At 39.1% G+C, this 27,222-nt stretch overlaps 1 protein-coding gene across 3 annotated transcripts; it reads left to right on the forward strand.

The window, feature by feature from the left end:
• The first annotated feature begins 11,179 nt into the window (after positions 1-11,179).
• On the forward strand, positions 11,180-27,183 carry Tgs1 (Trimethylguanosine synthase 1). 3 transcript variants are annotated; one of them, XM_074091480.1, is made up of 11 exons: positions 11,180-11,267; positions 11,329-11,488; positions 16,999-17,140; positions 17,305-18,695; positions 18,766-18,979; positions 19,153-19,378; positions 19,855-19,996; positions 20,882-21,042; positions 21,799-21,974; positions 24,440-24,562; positions 25,571-27,183. In XM_074091480.1, the coding sequence occupies exons 2-11, from the start codon at positions 11,352-11,354 to the stop codon at positions 25,664-25,666; spliced, it is 2,808 nt and encodes a 935-aa protein (XP_073947581.1). In that variant the 5' UTR covers positions 11,180-11,267; positions 11,329-11,351; the 3' UTR covers positions 25,667-27,183. The 3 variants fall into 3 exon arrangements, with proteins under 3 accessions (XP_073947581.1, XP_073947580.1, XP_073947582.1); XM_074091479.1 differs by having other exon boundaries at positions 11,344-11,488; XM_074091481.1 differs by having other exon boundaries at positions 11,350-11,488.
• The last annotated feature ends 39 nt before the right edge of the window (positions 27,184-27,222 follow it).

Below are 27,222 nucleotides of genomic sequence, written 5' to 3' on the forward strand. Positions count from 1 at the left end.
AAGATGAATGGGCGGCCAATCAGATAGTGCCGCCACTTCTTTAGACTTTCAATTATTGCGCATGCCTCCTTTTCAATAATTGGATACCTCCTTTCGCTGTCGTTTAGAGATTTCGAAAAAAATGCCACGGGTCGACCGTTCTGAGTGAGTGAAGCAGCTATTGAATAATCTGAGGCATCCGTTTCTACTGTAAACGTGCCTTTGGGATCGATTGCCGACAGTGATGCCTTTACTATTATATTCTTTAGCTCTTCGAAACAATTGATTTCAACGTTGTTCATTGGGAAAGATTCAACTAGTGTAAGAGAATGAAGTTTACTTGAAAAGTTGGGCACCCATTTCGAATAATGCGAAAATAATCCAATTGCTCGTTTCAGAGAGGCAGAGTCTTGGGGTACTGGTAATTCACGTAGTGGGCGTAAACGGTCAGGATCAGGTTTGACAATTCCATTGTTATATTGTAACCGAGTATACTGAGGTCCTGAAGTGAGAATTCACTTTTATCTCTGTTGATAGTTAGATTGTATTTTTGTGCGATTTCCACAAACTTCTGTAGTTTTTCATCGTGATCTTTCTGATCTATCCCGCAGACAGTAATGTCGTCGAGGTATGGGAATACACCTTCAATATCAGATTTGCGAATAATCGAATCAATCGCTCTTTGGAAACACGCTACACCGTTGGTCACTCCAAAAGGAATTCGACAAAATTGGTACAGGTTACCAGCTGCCTCGAAGGCTGTGAGCGGTCTATTAGCGGGAATAATTGGGATTTGGTGATATGCTGATTTTAAATCAATTTTGCTAAACACTCTATAATTGGATACCTTTGAGATTACTTCTTCAATATTAGGTAGCGGGTAAGCATCTAAGTATGTATATTTGTTGACAGTTTGAGAATAGTCAACGCACATCCTTTTTTTGTGGTGCGTGGCTGATGTGACAAGGACTTGTGCTCGCCAAGGTGAAAAGCTCTCTTCAATTATACCATCCGATAATAGTTTCTGAATCTCACTATCTATAAATTTTTGATCGTCTGGCGAGAATCTTCGCGATTTGATTGCAATCGGTTTGCACTCAGGAGCCATATTCGGAAACAGATCTACAGGATCAATGTTGGCTTGATTTAATGCGAATAACTTCAACGGGGGCATGTGTCCACCAAATCCAACTTCAAGACTGGAGTATTTTTCGAGGACGTCATGGCCTATTATGACGTTACAGCAAAGATTTTTCATTACTTTCAATAAGATTTGTGGAATTTCTTGTCCATTCAAAAGAACTGAAGCAGGGCATACTTGAGATATCTGAGATTTATGGCTAGATGACGCCATTGATACATCTTGATTCCACGGTTTAGTTTCCAATCCATATTGCGCCATGACCTCTTCGTCAATAAAGCTTGCAGTGCTCCCGGTATCTATAAGAGCTGTCACAGGGATTCCATTTACTTTGATAGGTATAGTGCATTTCTTGAGCCCAGTTGTAGCTAATATAACACATGATGACGCGTCCTCGGAAGCTACTGCGGAGGTGTTGATTGGGACACTTCGGCATAGTTTTGCAAAGTGGCCTTGTTTGCCGCATTTCAGGCACGTGAGGTTTGCTGCTGGGCACAATCGTCGAGGATGACGAGGATTACCACAAAAGTAGCATGTATCTTGACGGGAATTGGCGTAAGATTGTGTTTTACGATTGGATTGGTTAGTAGCTGCTACTGATGATTGCGGTGAATTGAAGGTTTCAGATTGAATTTGTGCGGATTCCATGGCACGTGCTTTAGTATGAGCTTCGTCTAAGGTAAGTGTCATATTTTCCAATAGTCTTTGCCGAATGGTGGAAGAAGCGAGGCCAGAAATAAAGGAATCTCTAATAAAATCCTTTTCGTATTGGTCTGCCGTGACCGCTTTAAATGTGCATTCTTTTGAAAGGAGTTTTAGCGATTGAATGTACTGATCAATGGTTTCTCCTGGTTTTTGGGTTCTGGTTGATAACTGATGGCGTGAAAATATTTCACTTTTTGGTTTAATAAAAATTCCGTCTAAAATATCAATGGCCGCTTCATACGTTTCAGCTTGCGCAATATGTTCATAGATAATGGGTGACACATGGTTTATAAGTAATTTTAATTGTACCTCGTCTGATGATTTATCCTTCGTTTTACCACCATCCGATGCGTCATGATATGAATCTTCCAGAAAATTTTCGAAAGTTTTTTTCCAATGAAGCCATTGAGCGGTTGAGTTATGGCCGCTCAACGGATCCGCTTCAAATCTATCTGGCTTGAGATATCTATTCATCTTGATACATAGTATTTTATTTTCTCTACTTTCTTGATTGAATATTTGATTTCGGTAAATAAATTGTAATGAATGAGCCCGTCTTTATTGTAGGCTTTATTTACCGAAAAACAGCATGACATTAATATAGTGACAGTATGCAATAGACACTGTAGGTATTTAGTTTTAATACACTACAAGTGTTTCTGGTGTTGTTGGGGGACAACTGTTACTCGCGTCCGCAGGATTTACCTACCACAGCCCTGCACGTGTCCCCTGGGTGGTGCTAAAGAGTGACAAAACTTAAGGCGAATTGAACGTTCTTATAAATAGAGAAACGCATAATTATGAGCGGTATCCACATGAAAGGAAATGTTTGTTCTGGGAATCCTGTTCGGGAACCCTTGACTAGAGATGTTGGACCATCAGTTCGCATCCTGCAAATCAATATTGAAGGCATTAGCTCAGCCAAAAGTGACTACCTGCAAAGGCTCCTGCATGAGATGAACATTGACGTAGTCCACATTCAGGAAACCCACACGAAGGATGACTCTGATCTCGAAGGGAGGGGCCAAATGCCCGGGTACACCTTAGTTAAAGCTGTGCACCACCCTAAGTATGGTATAGCCACTTACGCGAGGTCAAGCCTGAACGACATCCAGTTGATAGACTCCAGCGATGTTGATCTCATTTTCACAGTCACGATCCAAGTCAATAATCTCACAGTAACTAACGTGTACAAGCCGCCGAAAGTGAAATGGCCACCGGGTGTTTTACCTAACTTTCAACATCCTTGCACTTACATGGGAGATTTCAACAGCCATCACACAATCTGGCGCTATCGAGACATAGACGAGAATGGAGAAGCGCTTGCTCTTTGGGCGGACCTCTGTGATCTCCACCTGTTGTTTGATGCCAAAGACAAGGGTAGCTTTCGCTCTGCAAGATGGAACAGGGACTATAATCCCGACTTGACCTTTGTCTCCAGAGACCACCTTGACCAGCCTCTACCTGCAACCTGTACAGTGCTCGGCAATTTTCCAAATAGCCAACATAGACCGATCGTCACAGATATAGGCCTCAAGATACCTCTAGCTAATTCGATGCCTGTGCCTAGGTGGAATTTTGGTCGCGCGGACTGGGATGGTTTCCGGGTGAGCTTGGACACAGAACTTGCAGCAGCAAACTTAGAACCTATCGCCTCGAACTACGGTAAATTTGTTGAACTAGTCATCAAAGCAGCTAAAGTTAACATACCAAGGGGCTATAGGAAAGAATATGTACCTGGCTGGAATTCAGATAGCGAAAAGTTATACCACGAATACCAGGAATCGGAGGATCAGAGTGCTGGAGCAGCATTGCTTCATTCTTTGGACCGAAGCAGGAAGGAAAAGTGGGAATCTGCGGTTGGCAACATGGATTTCAAGAGGTCAAGCAGAAAGGCCTGGAAAGTCTTGCACCGCCTGTCAGGGAAACAACACCCGCAAAAACTTAGCCTGAAAGTCAACCCTGATGCTATTGCCAACCGAATGGTAGACGTTACCAGAGCAAAGAGGGATAAGATGTTTACTAAACGAGTAAAACAAGCGCTGAGAACTGACAGAAGGAGTGCTCCGACTGGGCAGCACCTCTCAAGACCCTTTAGTATTGGTGAAGTCGTGGATGGCATTAAGCTTTTAAAATACGGCAAAGCAGCGGGGCCAGACAACATCTTTAATGAATTCATTCGAGCCATGGGCCCGGTGAGCGTAGGCTGGCTTGCTGCGCTTTTTGACTATATTCTACTTAACAACCGGTTGCCTAAGGAATTCAAGCTGGCAAAGGTCATAGCGGTACTGAAGCCTGGCAAAACAGACGACCGACCTGAAAATTTCCGCCCCATCTCCCTCCTCAGCTGTATCTATAAGCTTCTGGAACGCCTTATCCTTGCTAGAATAACTCCATACGTGGAGGCTGTCATACCACTCGAGCAGGCTGGTTTCAGGGGTGGCAGAAGTTGTACGGATCAGGTCCTAGCCCTAACCACACATATCGAAGCTGGGTTTCAGAGGCAACTAAAATCCACTGCAGTCTTCGTGGACTTAACTGCTGCTTATGATACGGTATGGAAACAAGGGCTGCTATTTAAAATTATTAAAACGATTCCAAGCAGGGAAATAGCAGATATCATCATGAGCATGCTTAGTGAGAGGGAGTTTGAGGTCTACCTGGGTAAAGCCAAAAGCCGCAAGAGAAAACTCAATAATGGCCTGCCACAGGGCTCTGTACTTGCCCCGACTCTTTTCAATCTATATATCCACGACTTACCACCGACTGAGGCCACCAAATTCATTTATGCTGATGATATAGCACTTGTATTTCAAGGTAGAGACTTCAAGTCTGGCGAGGAAGTTTTATCATCCGACTTATCAAGGCTCAATGAATATTTTAGTTCCTGGCGTCTGATACCAAGCCCAAGCAAGACAGAAGTGGCGTGCTTCCACCTTAATAACCGTATGGCAAACTACCAACCAGCTGTCTCTTTCAAAGGGGAATTACTTAAGTACAATCCCTGCCCAAAATACCTTGGAGTGACACTGGATAGGACTCTGACGTACAAGGAGCACCTCCAAAAGGTATCCTTGAAGGTTGCCTCACGGAACAACATCCTCCATAAACTCTGTGGCACTACCTGGGGTGCCTCCGCTGATTGCCTGCGTACGTCAGCTGCAGCGCTCGTTTTTTCGGCAGCCGAATACTGTGCTCCGGTATGGCTTGAAAGTGCGCACGTACAAAAAGTGGACACTAAATTGAATGAGGCCATGCGATGTGTCTCGGGCACAATCAAGTCTACTCCCCTCCACTGGCTCCCAGTTCTCAGCCATATTGCTCCGCCACATCTCCGCAGGATGCAAGCGCTAAAAAGAGAAGCGGAAAAAATACAGGCGGACCAGTCTCTGCCTGTTCACCAGCCTTTCTGTCACCCTCCACCCCAACGGCTTAAATCTCGGCACCCTGCTTGTGTAACAGCCCAAAACCTAGGGGATTTTGACATCAAACAGAGGTGGAAGGACGAGTGGAATGCACAAACTACTGGAACTGCCCTGCAAACTATAGACCCCACGGTTAAACCAGATGGTTTCAGTCTACCACGCAAGCTCTGGTGCCGCTTAAACAGACTGAGAACAGGACACGGACGCTGTCACTACTTCCGACACAAGTGGGGTTGGCGGGACTCGGCCCTCTGCGAATGCGGCGAGGAGGCTCAAACTATGGAGCACATTGTACAGCGCTGCCCTCTACACTCATACTCGGGCTCTCCTGGAGATCTCTACAATCTGACACCTGACTTAATGTCGTGGCTTGGGACCCTGAATGTGGATTTATAGCTAGTTTGTAATTTGCTTTCTTTAGTGTAATTGTTTAATGTTTTACGCCATACGATTAAATAAATAAATAAGTGTTTCTGGTAGTTTTAACATGGACCTGGATCCTTTGGATCCAGATCCCGGTGGTGGGCCTGACTGTTCCCGTATCCCTCCAAACCAGGCAGCTCATGCGCCTCAAACTCCTCTGCTCGGTAAAAGACCTTTAGTCGATCCCGATGTCCCTCCTGCCAAAAAATCCCGATTCTCCTGCAGTTTCCTACGAAACGACATTCACACATCCGGATTTCGAAAAGCTGAAGTCATCATATTCAACAGAAGACTCTGGCCCCTTTATTATTAACGTCCAGAGAACAGAGAGTGACCCAGCCTCAGGTACTGCTTTAAGGGCTATAAATTTCGGGCATTTCTTATATAGAAACAATATCTACGGCGTTGTTAGGGACGGAGTGAAAAGAATCGGGCGCAACCGTTTTTCAGTCGAGTTTGATTCGGCGGAACATGCAAACAATTTCCTATTACATCCTGCCCTTACCTCAGCAGAGTATACTGCAGTTGTTCCCACATTCCACGTGACCCGTATGGGCATTATTAGGGATATCTCTCCTGAGTGGTCGATGCAGGAGGTGGTGGAAAATGTGACTGTCCCCCAGGGCTTCGGACGCGTGATTAAGGCCCGCAGATTAAGTAGGAAATCCATTGGTGAGAATAATTCTCCCACGTGGACTCCTACTCGATCAGTGGTACTTACATTCAGTGGCCGTAGTCTGCCTCCAAAGGTCTTCTGCTTCTACAACAGTTTGCCTGTGGAGTGTTACCTCCTACCAACGATCCAATGCAACAACTGTTGCCGTTTTGGCCATGTCAAAGCTCAGTGCAGATCCAAATCTAGGTGCTATAAATGCTCTCTTGACCATATTGGTGAAAATTGTAATTCTCCTACACTTAAATGCCTATTTTGCTTTGGTAACCACTGTGCTAATGACATTTCTTGCCCAGAACAACAAAGGCAGCGCAATATTAAAATGGTGATGTCCCAGGAAAACCTTTCCTACATTGAATCCTCTGCTCGCTTCCCTCAGGTAAGAAAGACCTTCTCTGAGACTTTGAATTCTCCCTCCCCTGGTTCATTTAATAATACTCCCCCTTTCCCTCAATCACAATCTCATTCTCAAGCTCCATCCTCATCCCAATCATACCGGAAAACTATTTTAGTTCATAGAAAACTCATACTCCTCCGTGTAACCCAGGTTATGACAGAATTGCCCATAATAATATTGTCCGTGATCCCATTTCCTCCCAACCTAATGGTTGTGCACTAAATCAAGAGCCTAACTCCCCTAATGATAATCTCATTGAGCTTCTGCTCAACACACTAATTAACATTTTGTCACGCTTTTCTGACTCCGGTTTACCGAACAACATGCATCATAAATTGAACCAACTGTTATCTCTTGTTTCCTCACAAAATGGCCCAAGCTCTCCTCCAGTGGAACTGTCGTAGTATCTACAATAAAAAAAATGAACTGATCTATCTGATTAATAAACATAAACCCTTCCTCCTAGCCATTCAGGAGACCTGGCTGAAACCTAACTCTATTTTTAGAGTGCATGGTTTTGCCTGTCTCCGGGATGATAGGAGGGATGGCTATGGTGGTGCAGCTATATTAGTTGCCCGCTCTATTATTTTTAGTCATATTCCCATCCCCCCTCATAGCGACTTTATTAGTGCAGTTGCTGTAAGGGTTAATAATACTTCCTTTCTGTCTCTCTATATCCCTGATCCCCATCCAGGTATGATTGCTGAGCTCTCCTCCATCTTGTCTTCCATCCCTCCCCCATCATCATACTAGGAGACTTTAATGTACATCATACCTCTTGGGCTCCCATACTAGTGACTCAATTTCTTCTGCTTTTCTTGACCTTTTTGATCACTTTAATCTATGTGTCCTGAATGATGGTTCCCCAACAAGGCGTGTGCTTCCTTCCCAAAACCCAAAAAGTGCTGTTGACCTTACTTTATGTTCTCCCTCAATTTCTTCTAGACTCTTTTGGCAAGTGATCCCCTCCACATTGGGAGTGACCATTTCCCCATCAAGGTATCATTTCCTGACCCGATTCCCACCTTTTATTTCCCTCCTCGTCTCAAATATCAAACCAAAAAAGCAGACTGGCCCAATTTAGATCTGCCTTAGACGAGGAAATATCTCTTATTCCTTCCCCTGACCCCAATAATGTATCCTCAGTGTATGAAAGATTTAAAAAAGCTCTTCTGTCTGCGGCTGACAAATCAATTCCTTTAAAAAAAATCCTTCAAAAAAGATCCCTTTTCCTCCATGGTGGGACGCTGAATGCCTTGCGGCTGTTAAAAAGCGCAGAGAAGCTGAAGCTCTCCTTTCTACCAACTTGTCGAGGGAGAACTATTTGCATTACCAGAAAGTAGCAGAGGAAACCTCCAAATTCCTCCAAAATAAAAAAAGGCTAGGTTGGCAAAAATTCTGTGAATGTCTCTCTCCTAATTCCCCCTCCTCTTTAGTCTGGGAAGGTATCAGGCGCTTTCGTGGCGCTTTTACCCCGAAATCAAATCTATCAAATGATCCTTCAGAGTGGATTGAAACATTCGCTCTAAAGTTAGCACCCCCCTCTGTCCCATCCATTGAGGAAATATCTCCAGTCTGGTCTCTTCCCTCTTCTTCTACCCTTAGTTCTTTCGACGCCCCTTTTACTATGGAGGAATTCCTTACAGCCACCGATCAGCTTAAGGATTCATCCCCTGGCGTGGACGGGATCCCTTACTCCTTTGTAGTTAACTCCAGTTCAAATTCTAAACAATTCTTCCTTGGGATTATAAACAATATCTTTCTCTCTGGTTCCCCTCCTGAGGAATGGAAATTGCAAATAGTTGTCCCCATCTTAAAGGCAGGAAAATTATGTAATGACCCTTCAGGTCATCGCCCCATTGCTTTATCGTCTGCTTTAGCAAAAATTTTAGAGCATCTTATTAAAAACCGTCTAGAATGGCTGGCAGAAAGTAAGGGCCTTCTGGCCAAAAGTCAGTTTGGATTCCGTAAAGGACTCGGTACGATGGATAGTCTCTCCATTTTCACAACCGACATTCGCCTTGCGTTCTCCAAAGGTGAGTCTGTAGTGGGGGTCTTTTTAGATATCTCCTCTGCATACGATAACGTACTTCTCCCTCTTCTCAGGCAAAAGTTGCACCATCTGAGTTTTCCGGAGAGGTTAGTTGACTTCACAATCAACTTTCTTTTGGCCAGATCAGTCCTTATCTCATCTTATAATGTCTCCCTCCCCCCAGAGTGGTCTATAAGGGCCTCCCTCAGGGCTCTGTCCTTAGTCCTCTTTTGTATAGCCTATATACCTATGATTTGGAATTGTCAGTAAATTCATTTTGTAACATCCTTCAGTATGCTGATGACATTTGTTTATATTCCGTAGTTCCCAATATTTCCGATGCTGTCCCTCCCCTTTCTTCGGCACTTCACTATTTGAATGTGTGGTTAATAGAGCATGGCCTGTCTCTTTCTGTCCCAAATGCGCAGTAGTCCATTCACCCGTAAAAGGTCCATTCCAGATATCCCTATTGGTTGTGATGGTACCCGTATACCTGCTCAGGATAAGGTCAAATTTCTTGGCGTTTGGCTTGATACCAAAATGTCAGGTGTACATCACATCAATCACACTGCGAAGAAATGCGAGAGGAACTTGAACATCATTCGTTCTTTGTCTGGCGTATGGTGGGGATCACACCCATACACTCAAAAACTTGTATATAATGCCCTCATCCGCAGTCACTTTGATTATGGGTCCTTTCTCTTAGAGCCTTGTAATAAATTTTGTTTAAGTTCCCTGGATAAAATCCAATATAAAAGTCTTCGTTTAGTGATTGGAGCGATGAAATCATCTCCCACAAATGCTCTCCAAATTGAGTGTGTCGACCCTCCCCTCTTTATTCGAAGACAATTCCTCTCTGATAAATATGTCATCAAAATTATGCAATCTTCATCCCACCCTCTAATCCCTAAACTTTGGTCTCTCAGGATTAATCTCTGCCTCTCCTTACTGGCTTCACAAGGACCCCCCTGGTCTGGTCAATAGTTTCGTTAAAATAACTCGTCTTCCTTGTCCTATATTTCAATGTAGGTTAATAAGCCTTCTTTTTGAAAACCCATATTCCGCCCTAATATCTCACTTGACCTTGGTATTAATAGAGAATCCTCCTCCCCTAACCTAGACTTAAGTCGTGTCATTGCTAGAGACTGGCCTGACTGGACCTCTATCTACACGGATGCTTCACAGCTTCCAAGCCAGGGTTGTGTAGGATCTGCTGTCTGGATACCCAGATTCAAGATTATTTTGAGCTATAAATTGCCGATATACTCATCTGTATTTACTGGCGAGGCGGTGGCAATTTTCGAGGCCCTGAAATATATAGACTCGCACAATCTTAATAATTGCGTAGTTTTTTCAGACTCCAAAAGCGCCTTACAAGCCATAATGTCTAATCAATTGCGTAGTAAATCTAAATTCCCGGTCATTCTTCAAATTAAGCAAATTCTTAATGGACTCTCTGGTAAGAATGTGAGAGTTTCGTTGGCCTGGATCCCAAGTCATATTGGAATCCGGGGCAACGAGACCGTCGATCAGCTTGCTAAAGATGCGACCCGTTCAGGCTGCCTAGACCAGTTCAGGTGCTATTCCCATGATTTGACCTCTCTAGCTAAGGATCGACTGGATTCAGATTGGCTCGCTCACTGGACAAGATCTAGTCAGATGAAAGGACTTCACTACTCTGATGTCCAAGATAATGTTCCCGCCAAACCCTGGTTCTTTAAATTCCGTGCCGCTAATAAAGCAACCACGTCAACAATATGTAGACTGAGACTGGGCCACTCATGTACTCCTGTTTTTCTTCACAAGATCCGTGTGAAAGACAACTCTTTGTGTGAATGTGGTTTAGCTGAAGGCTGTCTTGATCATTTATTTTTCGAATGTTCGAAGCTGTCATCCTCTTTGTATGACCTCCTCCCCCCTTATATTCCTCGCCCTGTTAACTTTAAATCCCTCCTTCGTTATGTATATTCTCCTTTTATTGTCATTCTGTGCGATTTTATATCCTCTAATAACATAAGACTATAGTTCTAACCAATAATAACATGTTTTGTCTTTGTCGTAGTGTGTCGTGACTCCTGCAACAGCGTTCGGCAGAAAAGGACTTATTTTTATTTTTATTCCCAAAATTATTTTCTTGCTCCTGTCAAACTGTTGGCGTTCTGCAGAATAAACCGCAACCCTGTCATCGTAACTGACACTGGCCCAAGCCTTAAGGCCGCCATCAAGGGGAATAATAATAATAATAATAATTTCGTTCACCGGGTTGCTTAGAAATCTGCTATTTTTTTTTCCGGTTTACATTACAACACTAGTTTACACTCCGTTCTACGTAAAAACATTTTCAACGTCAATCGATTCTTCAGGTTCCGCTTTATTTAACAAAACGGAACGTTTAATTCACAGAATAGGATAGAGACAGGATAGGCAGACAGAATCTTTGATTTCGATTAAATTTTTTCGTGATTTTATTCGTGTTCTCGTTTGTCGTCCAGGTAAAATTTTAATCTGAAATTCCGCATTTAATTATCCATTCAATTAAAACTCTCTGAATAGTTGTATATTGGTCAGTTTCAGTAATGATGTCCGGGTATTATGATCAGCACCATAGGTGGGAGCCTCTTGCTGAATTTCATATCAACTTGGACAGCGATGACGACGAGCTTTTCAACGAGGATAACTACATCTACTGCTTGTGCAGCAGAGTTTGTATCAGGTATGTCGCTTGCTTTGTAATTTTCCCCTGTTCTTCACTTCAACACTTAACACTCAAATAAAACAACTGTTCATTACAATCTGCATCCCTGAAAGATAACAAAACAATGTTGTGACAGGATACATTCTCTGAATTTTACTGCTGGCAGTGTTGGCTTACAGTACAGCTCTCATCATCTCTTGACCTTTACCTGTGCGTTTGTGGAGAAGTTTGCATTGTTTTAACATTCGGCTGATGACCCACCATAGAGCATTCTCACAGTATGTTTCATGTTTCATCTTAAAGTGCAATACATTCACAGTAATGACCATGTAAATTGTGTGAAAGTTTCCACAGTGGGTCACTGTTCAGTTGGTTCAAAGAAAAGATGGGGACTTTGTTTGGCTAAGATAACATTGCTATAAATTACCATGCTTCTGACTTATTCTCGTAAATGCAAATCTTTATTGTACCAATATTGTAAATATGAAAATAACTGTTTGCCTGCTACTCTCTGTGCCAATGAAATTTGGTATGAAAATTGCTTGAGACTGAGAAGGACAGAGTAGTTTTTATCCAGGAAAATTGCATAGTTCCCATGGAATTGTGAATCTACAAATGTTTTTTTTGTAACAAGCGTAACTAGTATCAAATAAGAAATAATGATCTAGAGATAATATGTATACACATTAGTGACTAAGTATCATAAAGTTCTATGTTATTTGAACAGGTCAAATTGTTTGAAATATTAGCAAGGGTTATAAAAAATATTGTCATATCAAAAACTTTGCTATAACTCCCTTACAATGTTATTATTATGCTCTACTAGCCTTAAACCGCGGCTTCACCCGCATGAGAATTAGCTTAATGCGTCTTAACTAAACTGTTGCATACCATACCTATGTATTACTTATGCCTATGCAAATTTAAAATATAAAATGACAACAGTTTACTTACACGATTGTTACCATGGCAATGCAATAAATAAATGTCTAAATTCAAATTCGAATTCAAAATTGTTTATTGCATGTCACATTAGGCGTTAGGATGGAAAACTACAAACTAGGTATACATGTCTGTCTAGAACTCTAGACAGGCCTACTATCTAACTCAGTGATTCCCAAAGTGTCCAGGTGGACCCCAGGGGTCCACGGGAGACTTTGCTGGGGGTCTACGTAGGCGTGAACAAAAAATGGGGGTCCAAAAGATGTTAATGGGGGTCCACGAAAATTTATCTGCTTTTGATAGTAAAGAGCCAAAATGTAAGCATAGTTTTTATAAGGGCCTACCTACATTGTTTTAAGTACCTAACTAAGCAGATAATATTTTAATAGGGCAAGCGACTGGACAGAACTCAGAAGCGACCCAATTTTTTTTTTTGGCGACTTTAAGAATGTGGTAGAAATGTAGCAGCAGGGGGTCCACCGAAACCAGTAAAATTTTGAAAGTGGTCCACGAGAAAAATAAGTTTGGGAACTACTGATCTAACTTAATATAACAGCCTAAAAGGTTACAATAACAATTTTGAAAGGACAATGTTCGCTTACACAACGCCATCTATTGATTGCAAACAAAGTTAACACATCATCTTGCGGTATGTCACCGTTATTGGACAGCGCCCTCAATTCTTGTTTAAACTTAAAATATTATCCCACGGGAACGCATTGCCGGGATATCAAGTATCCCATGTCTCAATTCAGATCTTTGTTTATCTGTACTCCAAGTTTCATGTAAATCCATTCAGCCGTTATTGCATGATTCAGGAACAAACATCCAAACATCTTCACAAACTTTCATTTTTTTTTTTTTTTTTTTTTAATGGCTTTCACCCTTGCTTTTTTAGCAAGATGTATTTTGCCAATGTCGATGTAGAGACATTACACACATGAGGAGACTTTCACATTTATAATATTAGTAGGATATTACCCCAGGTACCCTCTCATTTAATTTGATGATTAAATTAGTAAACAAATCACCAGTTAATAAATTATACTCTCAGACAAACTACTGAGCTTTTTTTTTAGCTTTATTTACCTTTATTTTTTTGAAGAAAAAAAAAACTGTTACACCTCAATCTTTTTGGTAATAATAATGAACAGATGGTATTTTTCTGGCGTTTAGCGTTGCATTGGTATATTAAAAGAATTACAATAAAAGCACTGCATGATTGCTCTTTCTTGATTTTAAAAGTTTTGACAATAGTTTATGTAAGCTATGGATTCCTAAATGTTTTCCACTTTTTATCTTCGTTTTTAACCTCCGACGCAAAAAGAGGGGTGTTATAAGTTTGACCGCTATGTGTGTCTGTCTGTGGCACCTTAGCTCTTAAACGGTGGACCGATTTGAATGTGGCTTTTTTATTTGAAAGCAGGTTTTCTAGCGATGGTTCTTAGACGTTTTATCAAAATCGGTTCAGCCGTTTTTGAGATATTGAACTTTGAAGTGACAAAATCGGGGATTTCCAACTTTTTGTTGGTTAGGTTATTTTTTTTAGCATTAGAAAGAATGTAAGCGATCTTGACGTGTCTTTTTATTGAAAAACACTTTTGTAAAATAAATCATAGTAAATATGTAACAATTTATCAAAGACATTGAACTGCTCGAGAATGTTCAACGCAGTTTTACCAAAATACCGAGACAATTAAGGAACAAGTCATATGAGGAAAGACTGCAGATGCTAAAGCTTACAACTTTAAAGAACGCACACAGCGTGGCGATTTAATAGAGACCTACAAAAATCCTTACCGGTATTACGACCTGCAGGAGTTCCATGACTTGTTTAATCTTAGCAACAACACACGTCTGCGCGGCCACCAATTTAAGCTATCTACTGAACGATCGCACAACAATCCTCGTAAACATTTCTTGTGTAACAGAGTGGTCAAGACATGGAACAAACTACCAGAACATGTAGTCTCAGCACTGAATGTGAACCAATTTAGAACCGGCTCGACCAACATATTAACAATACAAAGAATACTTACCAAGGAACAGCTAGATACAGGCACCTATCAGTTGCTTGCAACTGCCTGCCTGATAATTTATATAATAATAATAATAATAATAATTAGCAAGGACATTATGATCATTTACATGCTTTTGGTATCTTTGGTATAGTTGCTGTTTTTTTTTAAAACGTTTTTCAATAATAAGACTCCTCAACATTGTTTACCCTTTTTATAATGCTAAAAAAAACGAAGTATAGTTTAGTCAAATTGAAATTATTTAGGTATTGTGCTTATGACTATTATTAATTAATATGGCAATGTAATGAATATGGCAGAAGAGTCTGGAAGTGCATCCTTCCCCAACTATTAAACAATTTACCGTTGACAATTGCGAAAAAACTTGAAAGTAATAACAGTAAACAAATTAAAAGCGCGATTAAAAGATATTTTATAAAAGATATATTTAAGAGGGAAGGGACGGATGTGCACTCAGACTTAGGTTATATGTAAGATAAAGCAAAAACTGCATGCATGAAAAATAATGAATTATATTATGAGCATTTCTAAAAAAGTTTGTACATTTTGCGGAAAGCATAGGCTAATTTGAAATTAATAATTTTGTATATTATTTTAATTGCATATTATTACCTAGTTCTTAAAGATTCTAAATAATATATTTCTTAGAGATTGTAACTATAAAATAAGCTGTAAAGTTTAATCAACTGAGTCGAGGCAGTCGATAATTCCTATTTTGTGACTAAGATTCAATTAAGTATAATAAAAACCACACACATTATTTAGTTGCTTTTATTGAAGAAATAAGGTAGCACTTATAACATTGTTGACGTTTTAATGCTAATTCTTACTCTTTTAAGGTCATTACAAAAATAATGAAGATAATTACTCCTTTACGTTACCATTTGGTCAAACGTACCCTGAAAAGTTACAATATAATGCACATTTCTAAAGTTCCATTAATATTATTTGGAAATTATCATTATTAAATTGGTAAATATTCATCTGAAATATTTAAAATATATGATATTTTAACAAAATATAAACAAAAAATATCAAAAACTTCGTATTTTTTTACGGGACAGTAACAATAATAGGAACATTGGTAACAAATTAGGAACTCTAAGGCACAGTATGCATTAGTCGATTTTAATATTATAATTATATTATAAATAAACACACAAAAATAGTTTTTCTTCATATTAAATAAAAACAATTATTATGTAATTAAATCATATAATACAGGGTAAAAATCAAAATGTTGATACAAAATGTTGTGTTATATTATTTTTTCATACCTTCTTATTATAAAGAGATCGCAGAAAAAACATTTAAAAATATTAACTTTTGACGTATGTATGTAAAGTCTTTAATATTGTACATAAAAACATGAAATTAACAGTTAACAAGAGAAATAGATGTACAATGATGATGATGATCTCTCATATTAATAAACAAAAGACATTCTCAAATTTAATAGTCTACACACTGCCTTAGGGATCCTTTTTTGTTACTCCCATTTCCTAGCCATACGTTACCATTCAAAAGTAACAAAAAAGGAAGTAACGATATGGTACCCCGACACATTTAAAAATTCGTCAAAGCAAATATAACGTACAATTTGAGCAAAGAATTTAAGCATACAAATCTTGATAAAGTGTTAATAAATATAATTCATGTCAAAGTAATAAAAAATCAAAACTTACCCAAGTTTTCCAGTAACAAAAGTGGACTTTTATTTCAGTTATGACCAACCACGCACTTGTTTCAACCAGCAGTTCGATTTTTGAAATGTGACGGTTACTGTTTAATGATGGCAACATGATGCTAGTGTTGCCAGCTTCCTATGAAGAATCTACTAAATTTTGTAGAAATACCTTTTAAGGACGAAAATGCGGTAACAAAAACTGGAATCAAAATTGGAACTTTTTGTAGGACAAACTTTAATTTTTAATTTTTAAATATATTTCTTAGACAATCATATGAAAAAACATGTAGAAAATGATTGCTTGAAACTATAAGAAGGTAATAAAATAGACCACTGAATCGAGACCTTAAAACTGATTAAAAAAACGATATTTAAGGTTCGAAATTTACAATGGGACATTTAACTTTTCATACAAATTGTACTGGACGATTATTTTAAAATATGATTTTTAAATAATCAAATACATATGTATTTAAGACAGTTTATTGTTAGTTAAGATAATGAAACGAATTTTATGTTTAATAGTTCAAATAAAATATGCAGTGGCCTCGTGATTTAAGAAAGCAATAAATCGGCAGAGACAATGACAAACGACAAATGTACAAACTTTTTTAAAATGCTCTTATATAAGAAATTAAATATCTACTCGCATGTATACTTAGACTAATTACGCGTGAGCAACTCAGTCTTTCGCTAATCGAGGCCACGCAAAATCCTTAAAATTAGGATTAAGGACTCTCTAATGATTGTAAAATGCTTTTTGTTCTTTTGCTTGAAATAAACAGCTTAAATTTTAATTTTTTTTTTTTTTTAATTAAAAACAATTGCCCACAATCCCATTATTTATTATTATTTAACAGAGATGGTGTCAGAAGAAATATTGAGAAAGAAGAAGGCAGCGAAAGTGATGTAGAGGTGCTTCAAGACTCGCAATCTCAAGAGTGGGAAGATGAGTCTCATGTTCATTTCTCATTGGACACCTCTTATAAAGTGAAATGTGAGGTAAGAAACAACTTAGCCCATCAATAAGTAATAAGATGCAAAACATTAGTAAACAAAAGTGACCCTAACAACTCTGCCTTTAGTGTGTGGAGGTAAATTTGTTTTTTGGTGGTAAATACTTGTAATACTTAAATAATTCATTTTGCATTTGCATATAATTGCAGAAAGATGAAGGAGCCAGCTGTTATTGCAGTGCATCTCACACAGACAACTATTGCTCGACTGACGAGCATGATCCAGCACAAATCCATGGAAACCTGTCCCACGCACTGCAGCCTAGCGACAGCGGGGCAGATCTCACCTACCCTGACTGCCATTCTGATTTCACCAACCACTATAAGTTAGAAAAAATGGATCAAGATTTCCCTCAGACGGAGATAGATGAAAACTATCAATCTGAAACCAGTTGGGACAAATTTTGGGCAGTGAATGGTGAACGCCTCATTTGGGCATCTTGGATTAAAAAATACAGTGACTATATTAACCCCAATTATTTGGATGAGAATAATGAACTGTCAATAGATGAACGCAATATACCCAAACAACATTCCGCTGATGCTATATTTGAAAAAGAAAATGATAGGTTCAAGAAAAACGTTAATGAAGAAGAAAGTATGAGAGATCGCAAGTTTTCGTATGATTCTAAAGTCAATCCGTATAAAAAGAAGAAATCAAATCAGCAAGTGATGGAAAAGAATGATAAAAATAATGATGGGAATAAAGATGAAGCTTGGCTGCCAATACGTAGAATGAGATCATGCTCAGAGCATGATAGAATGCTCAGTCCGAGAACTATAGCTGGTACAGATTCTATGACTAATGTAACCAAAATTACACTATCTAGTTACGACGTCACGTCCAGCCATGTTACGTCAGAATCAAGCCCAACAGATGACTACAGTGTATCTTCATCTACCTCAGAGGATCAATCTAATGATCAGACAAGAATCGCAAACATTGATGACAATCAGGATCAACCACTGTCAGAAGAATTAGACACTGAACAATACTGGCAGTTTCTGTGGAAGAAACACTTTGGGGAGCAATATGCATTTCATTATGCAAATTACATTGAATCTCAGAATATGCAAGATCAGGATGTGCCAGAAATTGTAGAAATGATTCCAGAAAAGAAAATAGAGGAAAAGCTACTTGATGTAGAATGTGAGAACAGTGAAGGCAATTCTCAAGAGATGCCATCTGTTATAGAAGTGCAAGCTCAAGTCGACAAAATAAACCTTGATGATAATAAGGTTAACAAGACTAGGAAAAAGAACAAGAATGCTAATTCCAGGTATATTGGCTCTGTTGGTGTGTTACTGCAGAGTTTACTTAAAGAAGAGCAAAAGAAAAGTGAATCAAATAAAAATGAAGTTGTTGATACAGCAGAAGGAAATAACAAAAGCCAAAGTGAGCCTGTCAACTTAGAATCTGACATAGTTGATGGTCCATTAGAACTTCCCAATGCACAGCAAAATAGTAGTTTCAATGCCTACAATTCCAACGATGACGGGAACGATCCACCTGAAGAAAAGGCAGTTTCTTTAAAAAGAAGGTAAGCAATTTGGCGTGCACAATGATTTTTTTCTACATGATGTTTTAATATTGTTTCTCTTTGTTTCCAGCCATGAAATTGATGACGAGGAAGAGGATTCGTCAGAAATAATTAAGGACACATTTGAAACGATGGGTTTCTGCGTAAATTCTAGCCGAATGCCGAAAGGACAACTCGTGTATAAGAAGCGCGTTGCACGACTTCGTCCGCCGCGGAACAAGAGGTTTGGAATACCCCGAAAAACATATTTCGATGATGATGGCAATCCTCATGAGATTGATCAGGTAAGAGCATAGTATATGAACGATTAAATATTTATGAATGTCTCAAGACTTCTAAACCAAGTCCATATACTCACCTAGCCAGGTAGCCAGCTTAGCGTACCAACATTAATTAATAAAGCTGCTACGATCCCCCTGAAAAACGAGTCTAAAACTTATAATTTACAAAATTTCAGGCTCAAGAATCTCACGATGAGCGTGAAATGCAGACAGACGATGACTGTCCTGCTGTAAAGTCGGATAACGAGAAGGAACCAAAAGATTTTGATGTACCGAACGGAGTATTAGAACAAGAGGCAGATGTAGCCGCAATAGCGGCGTCCGTGGCCTTACCACCAGACCCGGACGACCAAGAGGACGAGCAAATAAAGAATACGCAAGATGCTGTGGTAGATACTTCAGGTAAGGTTAAGAAGGTTGTATAAGTAAGCTATTGAATAGTTACAAGACAACATTAGTGGAGTCTGACAATCTTTTAGACACTTATAACCAGAGAAATTCTATTGAAATTGAGTTTAAATTGCTGTATGACTTGGATTTGAGCTAAGATGGGATACCTCAAGTGCCAGTAATTTCACCGGCTGTCTTACTCTCCACGCCGAAACACAACAGTGCAAGCAATGCTGCTTCACGGCAGGATTAGCGAGCAAGATGGTGGTAGCAATCCGGGCGGACCTTGCACAAGGTCCATACCACCTGCAATACACAAATTGCAGCCTTTTAGATTTGAATATGGTCTTAAGCGCAACTTAGGTGCAATTGTTCAACCCATACTAACCATTCTACTTTATGCAGGTTTATTATTACAATTAATATTGATAGTATCCGTTACAAATCCAATGTTTACCAAACAAATCAGAAAAACTATTGTTTTGCAGTGGCAAATTCGGAATCAACGAAACGCAGGAGGCGTCAGAAGAGGCACGCGAAAGCAGACGACGTCACAGACATGCCTATAGAGCTGCAGGGCGAGCCCAAAATGATGAAGTACTGGAAGAAGCGACACTCGCTGTTCCACAGGTGAGTTTGGCAGATTCGAACAGGGCCGACCTTAGCCATCTAGGCGCCCTTTTAGATACAAGCGACAAGACTGTAATGTGTTTGTTACACAGAATACTCATACTGCTTCGAGATGAGTCTATATAAAAGTAAATACACTTAGCACAACACATAGGTAGAATACTCGCACTCCTACGAGATTAGTCTATTAAATTAAGCATGTAATAATTTAATTTAATAGTTTCAATTTGTATCGATTTTAATGTGTGTACACCTGAAAAGGTAGGGTTTGGTGAAACTATATCTGTAATTAACTGTAACCTGAATTGGGTTATTCCCACGTTACCTCCAATTTGATATCAGTGGTAACACTGATAACTAATGGGACCATCTGTTACCACTGAACTAATTGGTGGTAACAACTAAGTTTTTTTTTTCCAGTAGTTACCATCAATTTCTTTAGTGGGTATGAGATGGGGAAAAAATCCAATTAGTTACCACCACGCCGAAACACAACAGTGCAAGCACTGCTGCTTCACGGCAGGATTAGCGAGCAAGATGGTGGTAGCAATCCGGGCGGACCTTGCACAAGGTCCTACCACCTGCATTTATAAGTATAAATCCAATAATTAATTGTTATAGACTTTTATTTTCTTTAAAAACCGTTAATAAACATTAATTCGTTTTTAAACAATATAAAAGTCTATCACTATCACGGATAATTATTGGAGTAGACACATTAACTTATATATTAAGGGGAGTTCTATCAGACCACATTTTTAATTTTCATTAAATTTTTAGGGAATAATAGAGAAAAACTAACAAAAATGCAACGTTGCCAGCTCAGCAGGTACCTATAAACGCTCTTAAGGAAAATGTTAAAAATCAAGGTTACTCTTTGTTAAGGTTCGATGAGGGAATAAAACTGGACTTCGAGAGTTGGTTCAGCGTGACTCCAGAAAACGTGGCGTGGCACATCGCCGACAAGTGCCGCTACGACGTCGTGCTTGACGCGTTCTGCGGCGCCGGCGGCAACACCATACAGTTCGCTAAGACATGCAAGAAGGGTGAGTCGGTCATTGTATTATTCGCATGAATGAGCCGAGCCTGTTCAGTACTACTATACAGGGTGGAAAGTTGAAATGGGGCAGCAAGGGCAGCTACTAGAGCCCTTGTTGTTACGCGAAAATGCTCTTAGGAGACCTTTACTAACTTTTTGAGTGATGACAATCGACATTCACAGATCTTTGATAAAACTTAATGTCAGCGTGAAAATCGACAGATTTGACTTTTTTTTTAATGCCACTTCTATCAAGAATTAAAACACTCTTTGAGACCAACTAAGGTTAAAGTACTAGAACACCCACAAATCAAGGAAAACTTTTCCATACAGTTCATAGCTTACTAATTTGCAAAGTGAAACTTTCGCTTTTTTTTACGAATATGAATCCTTTATGCTTAAAGAAAATTAAACAGTATGTAGACAACTAAAAACTGAACATTTTAACTAAAGTTAGTGTCTTAACCCAGTATTGCTGCCCTATCTCAACTTTCCACCCTGTATTTGCGAACTCCTGAATTTGCCATATCCTATACAATATATTACTACGGTACCTATACATTGTCCATGGGCATACTAAGGGAAGGCAGCTGCCCCAACCCTGAAAAATCGTGTATTTCCCCTACACAAAACTGCTCGTGAAGATTTCGAACACTTTACCCAGACATTGTCGTAAGGAAACTCCTGGATTCACTATCAATTACTCAATCAATCAAATCCTTTATTGCAAGTCACATCACATTACATTATTTTGTCTCTCCAGTGATAGCGATAGACATAGACCCGGCTAAGGTAGCCCTGGCGCGCCAAAACGCCGCGGTGTACGGCGTCAGTGACCGCATAGAGTTCGTGGTGGGGGACTTCTTCGAGCTCGCGCCCACTCTGAGTGCTGACATGGTGTTCCTAAGCCCGCCTTGGGGCGGGCCCAAATATTCAGAAGTAAGGCCATCTTACATACAGGTCGATTCAAAAGAGCTCGAATGGATTGAACAAAAGTAATATCACTTAGACATTTTTGTAAGTTAATGACAGATGCATGACATTTTCACATTGTTTCAGTGTATTCAAATAGGAAACACAAAGATACTTTCATTCACTCATTCAATCCATTCATGCCAGCTCTTGTGAATCAATGTGTACGTAGTATAAAATAACCCTCCTTCAGGCAGTCGGGTAACAAATATGCTTCCGTTCGTGTCCCTCTATCAGTGTTAATAACACATTGTATATTATGTTTGTCCGTCTTTCACGTCGAAACGCAGGGGCTGATCGGCGTGATTTTTGGCATAGAGATTGTTTATTTAGTGACATAGGCTACTTTTTATCCCGGAAAAATGCACAGTTTCCTAGGGAACGGCGCGCGATAGCCGAATTCCAAGCGGGCGAAGCCGCGGGCAAAAGCTAGTGCCATAATAATTTTAAAAAATCGTGTGTTTTGCTAATTCAGTCATTCTAATTGATTTCTAACTCTATACTTGGTGTCATTTTATTGAAAAACACTTGAAAAATAAGTCACAGCAAATATGTAACAATTAGCAAGGATATATGATCATTTACATGCTTTTGGTCTTGTGTCTTTTGGCTTACATCATAAGTAATAGTACTGTATTATGATCATTTACATGCTTTTGGTCTTTGGTCTTTTGGGTTACATCATAAGTATTAGTACTGTTTTATTATGATCATGTACATGCTTTTGGTCTTTGGTCTTTTGGGTTACATCATAAGTAATAGTACTGTTTTATTATGATCATTTACATGCTTTTGGTCTTTGGTCTTTTGGGTTACATCATAAGTAATAGTACTGTTTTATTATGATCATTTACATGTTTTTGGTCTTTGGTCTTTTGGGTTACATCATAAGTAATAGTACTGTTTTATTATGATCATTTACATGCTTTTGGTCTTTGGTCTTTTGGGTTACATCATAAGTAATAGTACTGACTTTATTTCCAGAACAATACAGGTTCAACTATAAAAAAGGTATATTAGGTACAATAAAATTAAATAAACTAAAACTATAATAAATTTAAAAATGGACCCTGCGGCATGGTACCAAAGATGCTGGCAGCATTTCCCCGCTGGATCGCAAGACTGATGCGTTGAGCGAGGAAACTGCCAGCTCTTCGGTCTCCTGTGGTATCTCTGAGTCTCTTTGATAGATCTTTGAAGAGACTCAGAGCGCCAGGGCCCCACGGACCAAGGGTCTCGACGCCGAAAGGTACAAAATCTTTGGCAGTGTCTGCCATTTCTGCTGCTGCTGCTGCCCTTATTGATGTTCGGTGGAGATGAGACGGGGCCAGTGTGTCAACACAAGTTGCATCCCACACTAGCACACGCCCCATACTCCACGGAATCAGAGACATTCCGTCCGGTCTCTTGCCGTCATTTCTAGATATGCCTGTTGGCTCTAAAATAGCCGGCACATTGACCGTAGCAAGAGACCGACGGATAATATTATTAAGGGCAGCATGTCTTGAGAAACGACCCGCACTTCTCTGGCAGGAAAGACCGTGATGCCCAAGCCGGTCCACGTCGTTTCCGCAGGGACACCGATGTGGGGCGCAGACCGGGACCCCGAGGCGTAGGCATACCGACAGTCGCAGGGTATTGGGTTCTAGGAAGGTGCCCATGTTTCGGGACGGGAGCGCGTGGAGCCAGTAACCAGCTTCTCTCGTGCCTGCAGCTAATAATCTGGCACGTCCAGCAGTGCAGGATTCGCGGAGTAGAGATTCTTAGGACAATTTAGATATAGTGTCGTCCCAGCTCCGTTGCGATATTGGATTTTCCGGAAAATTTTGACTGGGGCAAGCAATTGACCAAGCGTTTTTGGCGTCTTCCAAGTCCGAGATCTCATAGTTTGTGCGTAGGATTTTGCCTATGAGACTGATCGAGCTATGGACTGACGACAAAAAGGCTGGTAACGCGACATCCGAAATTTTGCGGATCCCTAAACCACCGTACCTAATGGGGAGGGATCCTTGGGTCCACGTAATAGTACTGTTTTATTATGATCATTTACATGCTTTTGGTCTTTGGTATTTTGGCTTACATCATAAGTAATAGTACTGTTTCTTTTTTTAACTATTTCAATAAAAAGAAGATCGTTTACCCTATTTCTAATGCTAAAAAAAAACCAACAATACACAACAACAAACAACAACGAACAATAAAGAGTCTGTGTTGTATTGAAGTATACAATAGTCAGACAGAAAAACGGCCAGTTTTAAATCATCTAAATTGATTCTTCTCACGATTCTGTACAAACTATATGTATGCTTAGATTATTTCAAACAGAATAGTTTTTTAAGCCGGAAAATACCTAAACTTTACATAATAAGTAAATAATAAAATACTTTCCGTACAAATTAAATGAAGCTTTACATCTCAACTTCTGCCTTCAGAATGTAGAGTATGATTTGGAGACTATGCTGGAACCTCGCCCGGCGTCCGAACTGATGGAGGCAGCGAGAACTATCAACAATAACATCGCACTCTATCTGCCCAGGAACTCGCGGACAGACCAGGTAAACTTACTTACACTTTTCCTTCTTTGTGTCTTCAGAATTCCCTTAATTGCTGGTGATCATCGTCATTGGGATCAGCAACTTGTGCTGCCAGATGCAGACATTGCTCACCGTATAAGGTTCATTTCTTTCTTCTTTCTTTCACGGGCGCGGCGTCCGTTTGGACTCGATCATTACAGCCTCTAATGCCTATATCTAGGCGTCAAAGGCATGGTAACCATATTAAGCCTACAGACAAAAATATGATATGTAGTTGTTCCCAATATACCATGTTATGTCACAATTGAATTGTCGGTAGATACCTACAGAGTAGATAAATATTCTAGGAATTTTAATGTTTTCAAGATCTAGTATTTAGAAATGAGAACTCAGAGGGTTTTTTGCAAGGTGAAATATCGCTATGTAGATGACTTTATCGCGAGGTCCGTTTGACGTAACAATCTTGCTTTCGATTGTCTCATTTAGTTATTTAACCAATTTCAAATGGACGACATGCATTATACTGGCGCTAACTAGCCTGTCGCGGAAAACCTCATTAAAAGTCTCATCAGTAATTGTTTTTGAGTAAAAAAAAACCGGGCAAGCGGGAGTCGGACTCGCGAAAACACGTTTGTTGTATGGGACCCCCCCCCCTTAAATATTTATTTTATTTTAATTTAATTATTTTAGTTTTAAAGTGAATATACGACTATGAATATTTCAAGCGTTTACCTTTTGCCGTTATTAATAATGTTGTTAAAAAAATCACGTTTGTTGTATTGGAGTCCCCCTTAAATATTTATTTTATTGTTTTTAGCAGTTGTTATTACAGCAGCAATACATAAGGTGAAAATTTAAACTGTCCAGCTATCACAGTTCATGAGATACAACCAGGGGACAGACGAACCGACGGACGGACAGCGGAGTCTTTGTAATATTGCCCCATTTTTGCCCTTAGCATAAGAATCACCAATATTCATAACTGCGGTACTGTTATCATCTGGAATTCACCAATTATTACTCTTCCAGATACTCTCCCTTGCAAAAGAAACCGGGGGGTCCGTTGAAGTGGAGCAGAGCTACCTAGACCGTCGGTTTGTGGCCATCACGGCATATTTCTACTAAGACTTACGTCTGTCCTCGTGTTACAAGTGAATTTCAACACTCGTACAGTAAAATATAACTATAATATTCAAGGTTTCCCAAGTATACTGGTGTACTCCTTTACAATTTTAATTTTGGCTGCAGGGCTATGTAACATGTGTTGTGTAGTTAATTGATTTTTTTATGGTCTAAATATTTAATATGTCACAACGAATTAATATTTCTGCATTTATTTTGAAAGACAGCTTGGATTTAAAATAAAAACATCCGCATTTTTTATACATGTTGAATCCATAAGAGAAATTAGCCACTACCAAGTTTTTTTTGTTTAATTTTAGTAAAAAAGTGCATTTTTTTTATTCTGGGCTTTAAAGTCAATAATGTTTCTATGCCACTAGTTTCATAGGTATCTTCAGTAGGTTTGCAGTTATAAGATAATGGAAAGACTAGACAAATTTCCTATATAGTAATAGGAAATGGCTACTAAAACTACATTTCAAGAACTGCAATAAGTTAAAATATGTAACAATGTGAATAGATTAGATTGGTGTTATGTACATAAATAGGTAAGTGACAAGGAAATTTTGTATATTCAAGTCTATTTCTTTTTGCGATATTTTCTAAAATAGTTTTTTTTATCCGAGTTAGTGCTGTTTGCCTAACTTCTTTTTTTCATCTTTTTGAGATATGGATACACGATTTATATTTTTCAAAATATATCCTGCATATTCCTTAGGCGTCTCATGTATGTCCGTAGTATATTAGTCATCATCTAAATATATCAAAGAGGTGTGCATTTATAAAAAATTCACGAAATCTGTAATCTTTAAAACCAGATACATTTACAATTAGATGTGTCAATTTGAATAAATTTGTCTAAAATTACAACAAATGCCCATGTTTGTACCTTGTTACTTTTTTTGCTATTTATAGTATAATCTTTGTCTGCATATTAATTGCTATAAAAGAACATCAATGTGAGCTACCCTACCATCCTCAGATCCACAACAGATAGAAAACTTCCTTGATGTTTAAACAGCGACATCGCGTTATTGTCGTAAATGTTTCATTCAGAGGTAATCATCATTAATTGCAGATAGATATACTGGATCTGTCAGAAATACCAGCGATGCAAGTAGTCCAAACATGTGAGAAATGTTATACTTATTGTAGCTCCATATCTGGTTTTGATTCACGTTTTCTACTGCATAAAACAATCGGTAGTCACCTTTTACACTTCTTTACTACAATTTTTGTGTGTATTATGTGCAGGAATCTATTTGTGATAGTATTGTAATATTTAGCACAATTATACTTCACATAGTTTTAAGATTAAGAAAAGCAGATATTGTTGCTGGTGCAAAAAACAATTTGATGCTATTAGGAATTGTCTTGTTTTTGGATCAGCATAAAATTGCGATGTCTGGTGATATGGTAGATTTCAAATAGTCATTGACTGGAATAATGATGAATATTGTGTGATTTATTGCCAATGTAAATAATTGTTAAGCAAAATATAACCATTATTCAAACTTTAACTTTTGGTTTAATTATTTTCGTAAATTTAATAATTTTTT

The sequence above is a fragment of the Choristoneura fumiferana genome, chromosome 8 (genome assembly GCF_025370935.1).
Source record: "Choristoneura fumiferana chromosome 8, NRCan_CFum_1, whole genome shotgun sequence".
Classification (NCBI taxonomy): Eukaryota; Metazoa; Arthropoda; class Insecta; order Lepidoptera; family Tortricidae; genus Choristoneura; species Choristoneura fumiferana.